This window comes from Oryzias latipes, chromosome 20 (genome assembly GCF_053564925.1).
Source record: "Oryzias latipes strain Hd-rR chromosome 20, Olatipes_Hd-rR_3.1".
NCBI lineage: Eukaryota > Metazoa > Chordata > Actinopteri > Beloniformes > Adrianichthyidae > Oryzias > Oryzias latipes.
Window position 1 is genome coordinate 19,352,542 of NC_136256.1, and position 17,226 is coordinate 19,369,767.

The 17,226-nt window shown below is 40.3% G+C and overlaps 1 protein-coding gene across 2 annotated transcripts in view; it reads right to left on the reverse strand.

Annotated features, from left to right (window-relative positions):
- Positions 1 to 17,226, reverse strand: part of pola1 (polymerase (DNA directed), alpha 1) — a 62,371-nt gene that overhangs the window by 27,453 nt on the left and 17,692 nt on the right. For both annotated transcript variants that reach the window (XM_004081237.5, XM_078938990.1), the window contains exons 27-33: positions 12,326 to 12,358; positions 11,096 to 11,188; positions 10,809 to 11,014; positions 10,597 to 10,729; positions 10,399 to 10,530; positions 9,636 to 9,810; positions 9,166 to 9,347 (exon numbers count right to left, since the gene is read on the reverse strand). In XM_004081237.5, coding sequence (XP_004081285.1) covers positions 9,166 to 9,347; positions 9,636 to 9,810; positions 10,399 to 10,530; positions 10,597 to 10,729; positions 10,809 to 11,014; positions 11,096 to 11,188; positions 12,326 to 12,358 — 954 coding nt within the window. The remainder of the gene's footprint in view (positions 1 to 9,165; positions 9,348 to 9,635; positions 9,811 to 10,398; positions 10,531 to 10,596; positions 10,730 to 10,808; positions 11,015 to 11,095; positions 11,189 to 12,325; positions 12,359 to 17,226) is intronic.

The window sequence follows — 17,226 nt, forward strand, 5'->3', positions numbered from 1 at the left end:
ATTAGTGTAGCCTAAAGAAAACAGGTCAGGGTGACCCCCTGAACTGTCCACTTGAAAGCAAGGCTTATGGCTAATGCAATGAAAAAGGCAGCCGCACTACATAACAATTACAATAAATGTGACGGCTTTAAACACTTGCCCCTTGCAACCTGAACTCCATTTACCTGTCGCGCTGACAGCAGCTAAAAAAGGTTTTTGCAGAGAAGTCAGCAACATGAAAGTATGCACGTGACACCCCCCCCCTCCCACCACCCAGACGCACGCGGTGGGGGGAATTGTTTGCTTGCATCATTCCCTTTTTGGAGAGAAAATCACCAGAGATTTTTCTTGACAGTTTGAGTCTTTCAGCTCATTCGGCTGCACACATTCACTCTGCCCATTTCGGTCCACTCTGTTTATTTTTCCTCCTCTGGTTTTCTTAGTCTGCAGTGGATGAAAGCATCTTCCAACTCCAGACACCCTTTAGCTCTTTACCTCACTTGTTTCAGCTCAGGCTTCATTTTGCTATGAAAACACCTCCCCACCAAACAGGCGAAATTAGATTAAAGTTCCACTTTCCATTTTTTCACAACAAAATACATTAAAAAAAAGAAAAGAAAAATCTAACGGCTTGGTCACATGCACCCGTTTAGGGGTTGAGCCGTATGGGTGCTGGAGGTTGTCCGGGGCCGTAAAGGGTTATCATGGAGGGGAGCAGCCATGTCTTAAAGGGCGCACAGGTGTGTCTTGCAGTCACATCGAGGGACGTCATTAAAATAGAACGTACAGCTGCTGTAGAAAAAATGTGCATGAACATTTTCGCTCTGCAGGCTCACCGAGTGGTCTACGATGTTGATATTTTGTGTGGGCCTCTTACAGGTTTGCCCATTTTTCACCCGCGGGCAGCCAGTGTCCACACATAAGGGCAGTTGTGACGAAGCCCCAAGTATTTTCTATATTTTGAGAATAGAAGAAAGCAGAATTGTCTTAAAAACAAATTTTTGGGGGGCGCTAGCGAGCAGGCAATGGAGTAGGTCGCATGTTTAGCGTGCTCTGCATAAATTAGCAAAAAAAGCCATAATACTCTAAAAAGTGCCAAGAAAACTCGTGCGGCTTAGCAACCTATCTTCTTTCCTCATCGCCTGGATTTTATTCTACAAGCTGAAATGGCAAGTAGTCTCCGCAAATATAAATATACGGGCAAAGCTGCTGCCTCTGCTAGCAAAGCGTGCTCAGACTCAGCTAGCTCCACACCTAGCACACCACCTGAAGAGCTAGGAGCACCAATGGAGCCGTGTGAACTGTCTGAGACGGGACTTCTAGATCTGAAGAGCGACATACTGGCCTCGATCAAATCAGAAATCACCCAGCTCTTCCAGACGGAGCTCGCAAAGGTGATAGCGAAGGAGTTCGGGGAGGTGAAAATGGAGATGCAAGCGGTCCGAACAGAGTTGGCCAACAACACCGCCACAGTGCGGTCAGAGTTGAAAGCAATTCAATCTACTGTGTCAGAGATGGAGCGAGGACTTTCAGGGTGTTCAGATGACATAACAACTTTACAAAAATCTGTCCAGCAGCTGGAAAAACACATGTCGATCCTCCAAGGAAAGTGTGTGGATATGGAAGGACGCATGCGGAGATCAAACATTCGCATATTGAATGTACCCGAGGAAGTTCCGACCACACCCGATTCAATCTCCAAACTACTCAAAGAGGTGTTGAAAATCAATAAAGAAGTGCTGATTGACAGATGCCACCGCGCTCTACAGACGAGACAAGCAGATGGGAAAGCCAGAGCGATCATCGCCAAGATGCACTACGATCAGGATTACACTGAGATCTTCCGCCGTGCCCGAGCTGCAGGTCCTCTCCTCTACAAAGGTGCCACCATCCTCATTTTTCCCGATTATCCACCGAGTGTAGCCAGCGCCAGGGCGGCCTTCAATGAGGTAAAAAAGCTTCTGCGTGGACGGGAGAACGTGCGTTATGGGCTGCTTCACCCGGCACAGCTGCGGATTACACACAATGGAATTGAAAAACGATTTAAGGATGCAGCACAAGCCATGACGTATGTGAAGGGAAATATTCTTTGAGGAGTGATTATTTTTTTACTATTTTCTCTTCTTTTTTTTCCTCAATTTTTTCCTCATCTACGTTATTCCTGTGGGGTTTTTTGTCACACCGGGAGACTGACGGAAATGCTCATCTGTCACACACAAATCATACCTCCACTCTATATGACTACTAAAAGGATGGTAATCTGAATAAATAGGTAAACTATGATCGGAATGAACCATACCTTTTCCTCCCTTTTTTTTATTATTAAACTTTTTTTAATTCAATATATATGTATATATATATATTTTTTTTTTTGTGTGTGACCTCTTCACCTGCACCATTTTTGGACATTTAATCTGAATGTCAGATGTTAAAAGGCTTTTTGGTATTTCTACTCTTAAATATTTTTGCAGAGCAAACTGGACGCTAGAGTTCTAACAAGCACATAATGTGTGGATTTTGTTGTAAGAGGGTTGTTTATGATCACCATGTTCTTGTTGGTGATGGGTGGGGTGGGTTACCTGTTGCACCTAAAGTTAGTTTATTTTCATCTGTTGCATCTATTTCTGTTAAAGTGATGAGATCTCATGTCTTACAGGTTGTATTTACTTGCCCAGATTAATACCTTAAAAATACTGTTTTTCATAGCCAATGGCTAGTCAGTTATTCAATAATCAGTATGGCTGTTGCCCAGTTAATTTTGTTAGCTGGAATGTCAAATCACTAAATCATCCATTAAAACGTAGGAAGGTGCTCTCACATTTGGAGCAGCTGAATACTGACATTGCCTTCCTCCAAGAAACTCATCTAAACACCTTTGATCACTCCAAACTTAGAGGGGGATGGGTGGGACATATTTTTCATTCTACCTTTCATTCTAAATCCAGAGGTACAGCCATTCTCATTAAAAAAATCAATTTCTTTTAACATGACAAAAGTAGAAGCTGACCCGTCTGGAAGATATATAATAGTAGTGGGAAGATTGAATAATACTCCTGTTATACTGGCAAACATATATGCTCCTAATTGGGACAATGGTGTTTTTTTTACTGAAATTTTTTCCCGAATACCAAACATAGATTCGCACCATCTCATCCTCGGAGGTGATATAAATTGTGTACTAACTCCTTCCCTTGACCGTAGTTCGCCTAAATCCACACAACCATCACAGGCATCACAAGTGATCAACCAGCTTCTTAAAACATATGGAATGTTTGATGTCTGGAGATTCCGGAATCCCAATAGCAGAAGTTACTCTTTCTACTCACCAGTACACAAAACTTTCTCACGAATTGATTATTTTTTCCTTGATAGCAACCTACTTTCTCTAGTCAATAAGTGTGAATATCAAGCAATAGTTATATCTGACCATGCACCATTGTTAATGACATTGAAAATGCCAAGTCCAGGTAATAAATATCGACCATGGCGATTTAATACTCTACTGCTTTCAGATAGAGAGTTTGTTAAATTTATTTCAAAGGAAATAAAGGAATATATCACACGTAATAGCACCCCTGGAATGTCCTCTAGCTTAATTTGGGAATCATTAAAAGCATACCTTAGAGGCCAAATTATATCTTATAGTGCTAGAACGAAAAGACTTCTAACTGAAAAGATTAAGAGGATTGAAAATGATATTCTCCAATTAGATGATATGCTAGCTAACTCCCCTTCATCTGACCTGTTCAAAAAGCGCCTAGCTCTTCAGACCGAATATAATCTGTCGACTACACGGCAGATTGAAAATCTTTTAAATAAATGTCGATATAAATCATATGAACATGGGGAAAAGATAGGTAAAACACTCGCCCATCAGCTTCGTCATCAGCAAGTGGCTCAGGCTATTATAGCCATCAACACTGAACAGAATGTGAAGTTAACTGACCCTTTAGAGATTAATCAAAGGTTTCATACATATTATACACAGTTATACACCTCAGAATCTAAAAAGGATCAAGTACTTTTTGACAAGTTTTTTAGCAAGCTTAATCTGCCTAGAGTAGATGAGGAAGTATCTCAAAATCTGGAGAGACCTTTTAAAACAGAAGATATTCAGAAGGCCATAAATTCTATGCAAAGTGGGAAATCACCAGGACCAGATGGCTTCCCAAGTGAATTTTTCAAAACCTTTGCAAAAGATTTGTCCCCTATATTACTCTCAGTCTATGATGACTCCTCCCTCTCAGGTTCTCTCCCAGAGACTATGAGACAGGCTGTTATCTCTTTGATACATAAAAAAGGTAAAAGTCACTTAGAGTGCAGTTCTTACCGGCCTATCTCGTTATTAAATGTAGATAGTAAAATCTTTGCTAAGATACTAGCACATCGCTTGGAAACTGTTTTGCCCTCTATCGTATCTGATGATCAAACAGGGTTTATCAAAGATCGTCATTCTTTTCATAATGTTCGAAGACTCTTAAATATTCTTCATCATCCCTCTCCACCAGATACATCTGAAATAGTTCTCTCGCTTGATGCTGAGAAAGCGTTCGACCGTGTGGAGTGGGACTACCTTTTTTATACACTTAAAAAATTTGGCTTTGGCCCAAGGTTTATCTCATGGATACGTATTCTCTACTCTTCCCCAGTCGCAGCAATTCGTACCAATAATAATCTTTCACCTTTTTTTAAGCTGGGACGTGGAACAAGGCAAGGATGTCCCTTATCACCTTTATTATTCGCTTTGGTCATTGAACCTCTAGCAATTACTCTTCGAGGTGATGATTCTATTAAAGGTATTCAGAGAGGGGATTCTGAACACAAAGTATCTCTGTACGCGGATGACACATTACTATATATATCTGATCCCCTATACAGCCTTCCTCATTTATTCACACTTTTGCGTGAGTTTGGAAAAATATCAGGTTATAAAATAAATATGCACAAAAGTGAACTGATGCCCATAAATCCTGTTGCACTAAAAGATGTGTCAAATTCCATACCATTTAAATTAAGCCAGCATAAATTCAAGTATCTAGGGATTTGGATCACAAGCAATTATAAACATATGTACAAAACAAACTTTATTCCATTGTTAGATAGTGTAAAACAAGATCTGCAACGCTGGCAATCCTTACCAATTTATTTAGGAGGCAGAATTAATGTTGTTAAAATGAACATCCTACCTAAGTTTCTATATCTTTTTCAGTCTATACCTTTATTTTTAACAAAAACATTCTTTTCTAACCTAGACAAACTGATTTCATCATTTATATGGAATGGGAAGACTGCCCGCATTCGCAAAAATATTTTACAATACCACAAAGATTATGGGGGAATGTCACTTCCCAATTTCCAATACTATTACTGGGCAGCAAATATCCGTACATTACTTTATTGGCTAGAGACATCAAGTCATAAGGATCTTAAATGGTTAAATTTTGAACGAATGTCATGTCAATCTGCCTCTTTACACTCTCTACTTTGTTCAACAATACCACTGTCACAATCCCTCGACAAAATTTCACAGAACCCAGTAGTTAAACATGCACTTAAAATCTGGGCACAATTTAGGAGAAGCCTGCACCTTAAAAATATGTCAATCTATGCCCCAGTTGTGAAAAATATTATGTTTCTCCCTTCCATAACTGATAACTCTTTTACATATTGGTCCACAAATGGTCTGAGAACCCTGAAGGATCTGTTCATCGAAGGTCAATTTGTTTCATTTCAGAGACTAAAAAGTGAATTTAAAATTCCTGATGTTCACTTCTTCAGATACCTTCAACTTCGAAGTTTTCTATCTACCACATTCACCCATTTCCCTTCGCGACCACCAGACTCACTTCTTGAAAACATCTTGACCTTTAATCCACAGTCAAAAGGACTCATCAGCAAAATATACACTGCAATCAACTCATCAAACACAGATCCACTGACTCATACCAAAAGAAAGTGGGAAGAAGATTTGGCTACGGACCTATCAGAGGATGTATGGCAGACTGCTCTTCAGAATATTTATTCATCCTCTATATGCTTAAGACAAAGGGTTATACAATTCAAGGTGGTTCACAGACTGCATTGGTCCAAAGTAAAGTTAGCTAAAATCAAACCAGACCTTAATGCTAATTGTGATCGTTGTGATAGGGTACCAGGTACACTTTCGCATATGTTTTGGTTTTGTCCGACACTAAGGGCCTTCTGGCACAACATCTTTCAACTTCTCTCTGACGCATTGGGGACACACATGGCTCCTGAGGCCTCAATTGCAATTTTTGGTGTATCAGAGTTCTCTCTGCGGCTTCCAAGTAAATCCAAAAGTGTGATCGCTTTCACTACACTTCTGGCCAGGAGGCTAATCCTCCTACACTGGAAAAACAAACAACCCCCTACTTTTAGGAAATATCTTGTGGATCTTATGTGCCATCTTACCGTAGAAAAAATCAGATATTCAATGAAGGGTTGTACTGCAGGGTTTTTTAATGTCTGGCAGCCAGTTCTGAGCAAGATCAAAGATATTGATCCATCGCTTCTTTCTGAGGGGTAACACTGTTACTCCATTCAGCAAAATCTTTTTTTATTGTATTTAATTATTTTTCTTTAGGGTGCAACAGGGGGGGTTTGTTTGTTTGTTTGGGGTATTAAGGGAAAAAAAAAAAAAAAGTTTGAATGTCTTTTACACTGTATATGTTGCTGAATACTCAAATAAAAAGAAACTTGAAGGAAAAACAAATTTTTGAAACGGTTTACAGTGTCTAACAAACCGGATTTAATCCTTGTGCTGCTTTGACAATCTGCATCTTTCACAGCAATTAGTTGTAACTGCCCGTTCGGGATACTTACCCCTCCCCTCCCCAAACTTGTGAGTTGACTCCACCAAACAACTCGACTCCCCTGCCTGTCCTCCGTCATCTATCAGCGCCTCCTCCTACGATCTGCAGCTCCGTGTCAATGGCAGAGTCAAGGCCCATCTGTCCTCCCCTTCGCTCTGAGCTGTTAGACCATGTTGGCCACCTTAATTAACTTACCGTCTTATCAGTTTCCGCGTGTGAGCGCTGCATACCAGCTTCAAGAACAGAGCGTTTCTTTTTTTCTAAACACTTTTTTTTTCTGCGCTCCAACTCTTCACATTACAAAAAAAAAAAAAACACATCATCCTTTATGATGTGTAATACTCCTAATTTTATTTAATGCACCCCTCTACCGCTTGTGGAGGACAGAGGTTTGTCAGTTTTATTAGTGTCTACCAGACGAGAAAAAGCTGCATGCCCTGCTCCTCATTAGAGGCTGATAATACTCCAGTACACGACCTTGGCCTGAAAAATGGAAGGAGCGAGGTGATTGTGTGTGTGTGTGTGTGGGTGTGTGTGTGTGGAGCGGCCGGGTTAAGGAAAGGCTTTTCAAGCTGTGGTGTCCAAACTATGCCAATGAAAACAGAGTCCACTTTGGAACCAGGCAGCTGTCTAAAAATACAGACAGAGACACAATATGGAGGATGAGAGAAGCATGGATCCCTCACTGGAAGTTTTACTGCAATGCCCATGGAAACTATATTCGCCCATTCTCACACTCTCTGCTGACTGAACTGCAAATAAAAACGCAACCGATTAAAAAAAAAAAAAAATCATCCCAACTTTTTTCTGTATCCCTCAATTTGAGGGAGAGGAACGCGGTTTTATTGCCATCGAGCCCAACAGATTAGATATCGCCTGTCAAAGGGATGAGGTCACTGGAAACCATGGCGTTCGCTTCGAAAACTGCAGAAACTCTTTGATGCAGACAGGTGGCAAAGTAAACCGCAATGCTCGACCTTTGACCTCTTCCGAGGAAGGATCCAGTGACTGTGGGATGCTGTGAGAAAACACTTGTTTAAAGTTGCTGTTTGGTTCAGACCAAAGTTGGATTTCTTAGACTTTTATTTTGAAAGGTGGGGAAATGAATCCAAATGTTGGTGCGACCCAAACTGGCAAACTCTGGTTTTGACTGAAATGCGGGTCGACATTACTAAGTATTACTAAATAAACATTACTAAATAAACTAAGGGCAGGAAAGGAAGTGATGCTTGATTTGGAAACTACAATTAAGGAAAAAGAGAAAAGAAACAGAAACCTAGAAAACTTTTAGAGAAAAATCTAATAAGGCACAGAGAAAGAACAAATGCTTAGCTTTACTTTCTGAAGCGACACAAAATACTAGCTTGGATCCTGTTTAGGATTCTCTTTTTACTGATTCATTAATGGGAAATACTGATTCAAATGAGCAGCTTTTGAACCTACAAAAACCTGCTCTGTGGTTTGGTCAAAAGTGTAGAGTGAAAGCAAACCAAACTGCCAAACTTCATTGTGAGCGCGCTCAAAGAGGGTGTGTGAAAAAGGTTCAAAAAGTTCCGTTTATCTTTTCAAACAGAGAAATATTTGCAGCAAAGCAGTAGAAACTGCAGTCCCCCATCATACTGTCAGATTCCTCACTACATCAAGCTACGCTACAGGTGCGCTCACACCGCCCTCGACAACCTTTGTTCAAGCAGCCACTTTCAATGGAAAGTCTATGTAAAGGTGTGTTAACATGCATTTCAGGCGCCTGCATTTAAAATGCTCACATTCACATGTAGCTAAACAAGTTTCAACGACAGTTTCCGGCTCTACTTACAAAACGTGCAGCCATCGGACACGTGTGACAAGTTAAACCAGGTCACACTTTGACCAATCAGGGACTCTGATTCGGTAGTGACGTGTGGATGACGTCCCTTCTAATTCACACAACTGTTTGAGAAGCGATCATGGAGGAAAAATTCATATTTGGGGTTTGTGCACGGCCGGAAATATATGACACCAAGTCTTTCATATCTCAAAAGAAAGAAAGAAAAAACCTGGAGCAAGATTCATGAGATTTCAGCGCTTCAACATTTCGCTCCAAGCATCTTCCAAACGTAGGTGGCAGACAAGTAAACAAAGAAAAAAAAAGAACAATCCCCTCCCTGCTTGTGCAGTGTGAACACAATGGATAAAGGGTGTGTTAAAAAGCTGCGTTTAGCGCTTTCTTGCACACGTGTCACAAGCCTGGTGTGTATGTAGCTTAACAGGGCTAAAAAGTGTTAAGAAAACTTCCAAAGATATAAACAAGTCAAGTTGAAGTAGGAATATTGGACCCATGACGCTCCACATGTGGGCGTGTCTGTGTACTTACAGCTCCCTCGAAGACGTTGTCATAGATGTTGTCGGTGCCACATGAAGGGCAGGTGAAGGTAAACCTCTCACAGTCTCTGTAGCGCTCCTCGTCTGTCAGCTGGACGGGAGCTCCCAGCATGCCGTCCGCCTCCTCCTCCCTCTGATGCTGCTGGTGGGATCGGAAATGACTCGGGTCCAGACCTGCAGCAGACGCTGGAAATTTACTGCTGATCGTTTCACGAGAGTTGGACTAACTCACTCCCAGTTGACTTCAGAAGAATAAAATAATTCGTCTTTCTTTCCATGATAGCTTACAGGTATTTAAGATGACTTTCCATGATTTCACTCTAACCTGGAGGAAAGTTAATAAAGCTTTAAAAATGTTATATTTTATCAAATCAATAAAGAAATCTGATAATGATACACAGAGTAGCCAAAAAGACTCCTGTAACGAAGTGTGCAAACTAAAGGACTGATAGGCGATCTTACCCAGCCACGTTGCTATGAGCACGCCGTCGATGCCCTCAATGGGCTCACAGATGCGGGACACCACCGGGTGGATCTGCTGGGCCAGGTAGTACTGCGTGTCCACACTGAGACCCTCTTGTTTCTGCAGCTGCTCCAGAGCATAAGCCCTCTGACTGGCTGCTAGCGTGGAACCATCCTACAGAGGAAAAACCAGTTGGGTTTTAGCTGCAGGGAGTGAGCAACAGGGATGCATTTCCTTAAAAAAATGCGTAAGGGAAAGGGTTTCAAAAAAATGAAGAGACAAAAATATTAGATAATATTTCAGAATTAATGGCAGTGAGCTAAAATAAAGTAAGCTAACCAACTTCCAAAACTGTAACATTTTAAATTATGTCCAATTTTCCTTGAAAATAACCTAAAAACACTCTTAAGAAGCAATCTGTAAAGGGTTATAGTGGAAAATCCTGAAAAAGGGTCAAAATGTTCATAAAACATAAACCTGTGAGAGTCTGAGTTTTATTTTTTTATATGAGTACCAGTACATATTAAATAGTTTAATGTTCTTGTTTTTTGAGTGCAAAGCTGACTTTTAAAAACAAATCAAAAGATTTTACATTCATTTGAAATGAAAACATTTGTATAAACCATTCAATATTTGAAACAGTGTAAACGTTACAAATTTAAAACGAAAAATATAAAATAAAAACGAAAAAAGACTTTCTGCCAAAAAACACACAGAGGTAAAAAGTTGAGAGAATTTCTCTATAAAGTTTAGTGTGCAAACCTTGCAGATGAGGTAAGAGATCGTATCTCCGGCTTTGACTCTTCGTCCGCCCTGAGAGTTGATCCATAGAGCAACGTGGACATGAGGAAGGCTTTTCTTGTCTGGGTAGTCTTGAGGATCCTTTGTCAAGGCCTGAAGAAAAGCAGCGATGAGCAGGAGAGCACCAACAACTCTCCAACAGTACAGCAGCAAACTCACCTTGTGTATTTCATACAGGTTCAGGGGTATGTCTCCATTGGCGACCCGCTCTCCCACTTCCACCAGGTGCTTCTGGATGTTCTCCACAATAATGTCACGACTCTGGTCGGACAAGATCTGACCAATCACATAACTAGATCATGGAAAAAAAAGGACAATTATGAATCCTGGCATTAATGATCATTTGTGTGGACTACAATCTTCTAACGTACTTGCCACATTCCTTGGCCAGGTCGCACCAATCTCTGCGGACAATGTCCAAGCCTTTGAGTTCTTGCTTCACGCTGTACCGTCCATCGCCATGGTGCTCCACCACCAGTGCTGCATATTTCTTCTTCTTGAGCAGCAGAAGTGACTTAAACACCCCGTCGATGTCGATCTCCAAGAGTTTGTACAGCTTGTTCACTTCTGCCTTCACCTGGAAACAAAAGAGCAGAGTGGTTTGTTGAAAAACCCAAAGAAACCAGAGCTTTTCCTGCTGCAGCGTGTCAACACAAACCTTATTTCCAAGTTTGAAAACTTCTTCTAGCGACTTGCTGTTGGTGTTGATCATGATGGAGTCAGTATCTCCATAAATGACTTCCAGGTTCATCTGAGTCATAGCACAAAAAAAATAAAGTTAAACTACATCAGATCGTAGATTTATAATGGGTAGTTAAAAATCTTTTACATAATTCTGCTTTGACTCTCTTTGTCTTTTTTGTGGCCCTCTTAATAACTCTAAGAAGTTTGCTGCATAAAGAAAACAAAGCAAGTGAGCGCTTGGGCGTTTTAAGGAGATGAATGACTCGTTTTATAAAATCAATGGAATTTTTTACAGATATTTCCCTAAAATTGTCAAAACTTTATTGCAAACATTGTACATTTGTTTATTAAATCATCTTTTTCCCTAAATAAAGGCATACAGTTCTTAAAAAAGCTAAATGAAATGACATTGATGTCAGCAGATAACAAAAGGTTGGGGTTCTTTTGGATAAAATATCAGAATTCTCCTCAACTGAAGGTAAACATTTATAATTGATCGGAATTTAACTATCTCAAAATGTTTGAAAGAACACGTCCTAACACTGAATGCTTGAGGATTTATTGCCAAACATGCTGTTCACTAACAAGGGGATAAATCACAAAAAATTGTCTGAACCATGACTTGACCTAAAATGTTTTGGTGGAAATGACATCAACAGACAAAAAGGGCAACTTGTTGACACCATGAAAAACGGCTTTTAAGCTGCAGCTGATTTGTTGTAGATTTGATTTAACCAAATGTATGTGTTTTTCTTTTAGCAAATATTTCATGTCTTTATAGAGTACAAAAAAATAATTAGTTTATGGGCTCTTGTTCTGAAGTCATTTTATTTTGAAAGTGCTCCATAGGGTTTCATAGGTGGGACTCCTGGAAACCACTTTGAGCTACAAACTTTGTATTAAAAAGAAGTGCCACAAAAATAAAGATGTAGGAGAGAAAGTATCCCTGCTTACTTTTAGAAAAGGCTTTGGCTTAAAGATTTAAAATCACTGTTGCATGAAGTTTCTCAAATAATCTGCAGTTTCTCCAAAAGGTCAAAAATGGTTTGGATCTGAATTCATTTCTTCATCCAAGTTGCAGAGATTGGACAGAAAGGTTTCATCTTTTTTTTCTTCTTTCTTTTAGGAAAACAGTCCCTTAACCAGCGATGTTAAGGGACATGTCTTTGTTCAATCTGTGCAAAGGACTCTGGTAAGAACTCACCTTCTGAACCATGTCTTTGGTGTGCATCAGGATCTGAAGAAAAGAGACCGTTGTCAATGATGTGAGCAACTAAAAGCTCGGAAGAATGAAGAACAACCACAAGTCGAATAAACAAAGAAATCACATTTAGTCCGGATCAAGTCCTGAACCTTGTGTTTCGTCTGTCCCGACTACAGCTTGTAAACAAAACCATGTGACTAAAGATCTCTTCCCTGATCAGGAATTACGAGGGTGGGGCAAAGCAACTAGAGGCAGAAATTATGGAAGTTCTGCGCTTTTAGTTCATTCAAACTTTATATTTCGCTCACAGGTTTTGAAGGACTGTGTGAAGGTCAGGCTCAACCCTTTGTACTCGCTTTTTTGGTCCGGTGGACAGCTATGAAGGTACCGTACGCTACCAAGTGCTTATGACATTTAGATTGTCGAGAAAACACCGAGAAGCAATGTGTATCACGTAAAAAATTGTTTTGATATGTCTGAATTCATCCGACCACAAATCAATGAGTTATGTCTCATCGTTGCAGTGGTATGGCGTTGTTTTTAAGAGAATTCATAAGGAACTAAAAGGTAGCTTTTAGGATGACATGTATGAAGAGTTTTCAGTGGTATTAAAATAAACGTTTTAACAAGTAAACAGCTGGACTCTTTTTTTAGTTTGTTTGTTTGTTTGACAACACGAAAATCGTAGCTTCATATTTATCCGTGGCTTGTTTGTTGCTACATTCCTCCTCTTTTTACTTTGGCTACCGTGGTCGCTTCGGATGAGTTGCTCCGCTCCGGGAACAGATTGTATTCAGACTGAGGAATCAAAGCTCAGTCTGATTGGAAACGAAGCGAGACCACCTCCACAGATGGGTCCGAGAGCGTTTCCTGGTCCTGAACCAGGGTTCGCTTGGGTGTATTCAGACTGAGAATTTGTTCTGGATTACCAGGGGAAACAACCTCTGGTTCACTTTAAGTGAACCGAACGTGTCCAGTCTGAATCCAGCCTTAGATACAAACAGTTTGTAAACATACAGCTTCAGCTGTATGTTATTAAGTGAGTGTGCATGTGTGAGGGAGCAGGTGACTTGCTTTTAAGTGGAGGATTATTAGCTAAGAGGGCAATTATGAGAGCGTGCTGTGACCGTCGTCTTTTCAACCCACACACACTCTGGGCCAGGCAACACACCCTTTAATGAGTCGTAATGGCCTTTATCACCAGCTGAGAGAGAGAGAGAGAGAGAGAGAGAGAGGGGAGGTCATTGAATGCAGTTTGTCCGCTCAGCGAGAGAAATTCAGGGGGCAGCAGAGGGATCCTAACAGGTGAGGGTCCGGAGAAAAGGGAGGGGGGAGGGGGGCTCTGGCTAACTAATCTAGGGGGGGTCAGGGAGACTGAATGTGGTGTGACCTGTCACCAGCAATCTGCTCCTCAATCAAGCACGGCTGCATATATACACACCCCGACTTGCACTGCGCCTTGTCTGCGGACAAGGACGTGGCTATTTCAGAGTGTGAGGAAGAGGCGGGGCTTCCACTCCCAGCTGCATACCACTGTGTGTGTGTGTGTGTGTTGGGGGGGGGGGGGGGGGGGGGGGTCCTAGGCCGTACATGGAACAGCTTCTTGCATTTGAGGCTGCTGTCAAGGTCACGCTGTGTATGACTCCCAAATCTTGGCCCGACACACTTGGGTGGTTGGTGGAGAATCGTGCTGCTTGGCTTTGATGCAGAAGAAATGTTTGAGGGGGGAGAAAGTCAAAAACGCTGACGGAATATAACAATCTGTTCAGTGATGGAACAGTTAAAAAATAAAACAAGGTCATGTTGGGTTTTTCATTTAATGTACAAGGAGAACCTAAAGGAAAGCTTTGTAAAAACTGGTTAAGAGGGGCTAAAAGCATCATACATGGATCGACAGACCTGAGGAAATACAACCTTACAGAGACATAATCACACATTTTGCCAATTCAAAAGGAAGGGGGTGGTAAACTTATAATAATTTAAAATAAAAAAAAACACAACTTCATCCCAATCTGATCCAAACCATTCCCACTCTATGATGTTTGGGGATATCTTATCTGATTCCTAGAAACCTTTACATCGGCAGGTAAAATCTTTGTTGGAACCAGCCTTTTCTGCTTCTCATTGGGTAACTTGCTCTGAGGTGGAACTCCAACAATCGCTTCAATGCACAGAAACACAGAAAATGGTAGAGGCGAGGGGTTTTTAATGCATCAGAACCACTAAACTATGAATTACTCTGAATCAGATTTTTGGGTAAAACTACTCCAACCCTGCAACCGTTTGCCCAGTTAAATCGTTCATTTATTTACTTCATAAAAATGATTAGGGAACACGCAATTTGAACTACTTCATCGTGACAATCTGTGAGAAAAAAGGGGGAGCAGCCAAAGAAAATTAAAGAAGGAAAAGCTAAAAACAAAGCACAACTGATTACCATGTGGACTTTTGCCAACGCTATAATGAAGACGGACTCATCACATGCAAACTCGGTTGTTCAGCAGACCTTTTGGCAGTCAGGGTTAAAAGCTTTAGTAAGCAGCTCTGTGCCAATTTCAGCTACATTCTTTGTGAAGTAAAACAAACACACCCCCATAGTTATGTTTCTGTCTGGAAAAAAACAAAGTGCATCCACTGCCGCCTGATGTAAATATAGCAACCCTTGTAATAAAAAAAATATATATGTATATTGTCTGCATATTTAGAAATTCAAAAAGTATCTGTAGCACTTTGAGACAACAACAAACACATACATTTTAAAATTGGTAAATACTAATGCAATAATGACCAATCACCTTCCACATCAAACTTTCCTACCTATTAGGCCAGCCATAACCAACCATGTATCACCTAAAACCAATAACACAATAGTACCGGAAAAGATTCAAACAAAAACAATAGCTTTATTTTCTTTAAAATGTCCATATTTTAACCTTCAAAACAAAGAAATGGCAGCAACTACACTAAATACCAGAATAGATAACAGAATCGTTTGGTTTAATATGCTGTTAAATAATTTATTATAATTTCTAAATCTACATAAATGAATCCAGCGAACCAGGAGGAAAAGTATGGAGATCCAACAGCAAATAACCAATAAAAAGAAGGGTAGGTGCAAGAAATGAAGGGATGAAGGACCGGCAAATGGAGAAAGCAAAACAAGGCGACAGGGGGAGGCAACGCGAGGTGAGAATGCGTTGATGTAATTGATGAGTGGACATCTTTAGAAAGGTTTTCCATATGCTGTCAGTTCCAGCTGGACGAACAGCTTTAAAGAATGAAATGTGTGAAAGACAAGTCGTTTGACCATGACACAGGAATGGCCATGTGTGTGTGGGCTCATGTTTAAACACATACCGACATACGCTCACTATACCGACCAATGCAAACATATTTTCTCTGGGGGGGTTACAAAAGTGTCCGTGTGTAAGTCTTCTCCCTGATGATTGCACAAGTCACCACCGAGCATTCCACTCATACTGGTCCAAACAACTGAAAAAGCATCACAGACACTCGGATCTCCTGACACCAGAACCCTTTGGTTTTCTTGTTATTGTGTTATTAAATACATTATTGTAAGAATTATTTTTATCAATGTGTCCTACAAAACTCCCTTTCACCCAACCTATTATTCATTTAATCTATAACTATTAGTTTAGATCTGTACGTATTAGAATCTCTCTGCTTTATTTTACTGGTTTCCTTCTCCTGTCAGTTTTGGCGTTTCTGAATATTAGAACAGACAGTAGATGAGCGGTTCCATGAAAAGCGCCAACATCAACGTGAGAAATGAAAAATGAGTGAAAAAAGTGAGAAATGTGAGCAGAGGAGAGAACCTCTTGTTTTGAAAATTGGATTCCTCATTTCATTTCATTTCATCTTTTATTTTGAAGTGACTTAACACATTAAGACTAAGATCAAAGTTTTTAGTCAGGAAATCTGAATTTTTCCACACATGTTTAGCCCAAATCATTACTTTTATTTCTTTAAATCTTTTCCAAATGATAAAGAAAAAGAAAAACAAGCAAAATGGCCTTCATGTTTATGTGAGCAGACTGCCTCTATTGATGTTCTTTGATTTACAAGTTTTTGGATAAGACCATTTCTACTATTTCATTCATTCATTACTTCATTTTAACTTACAGCTGACACGTCCTCAGTTGTGCAATCGGTTTAAAATTATAAATGATTCAATTAAAAAATGGTTTTAAATAGGTACAGACTGACAGATCAACAAGTCAATGAGAAATAAATTGACGAGAGCTGCTGTATAAAAAGAGAAATAAAGCAGATTAAGTTGGAAAAGTGAAACCAATTTAAGGGTTTGATGCTTTAACAAAACCCCTTTTAACGCAACACCCTCCAGTTTCCTAAAAGTCATTTGACTATTTCACTGTAAGCACTGAACTTTCCTGCAGGCTGCCTTCACAGCTTGAGCTTCAAATTGGATTTTTCACTTGTGAAAACTGTCTCATGTCTTTGCATGTCCTCCCGTGCGCCTGTACATAAGCTCTATCCATTAGCGCCCATTTATTCTAGCCTGTCATATTCAGTCAGGCGGCTCAGTGGTGTCACTTTTCCCACCAATTGCTTAGGCTTTTGTCAGCATTAAACCCAACTGTTTGACCAAATCTACACCCAATTGTTCAATGTGTTTTGCCCAACTACCATGGTTTAAACAGAGATGTTAACTGACTATTTTAATAGCTGTGCCCTAGATTTAATGGAAAATCTAGAAACATGATAATCTGGCATGATTACTCTCAGGACGTCCTCTCTGTCCCTTACACTCCTGGCAAAGAACCCCTTAAAACAGTTTCTGACAATTGTTTTGTAAGACATTGAACTGAAAAGCATTTTTGCGATGACAGTCAGCTGTCTGAAACAGTACCTGTGGAGAA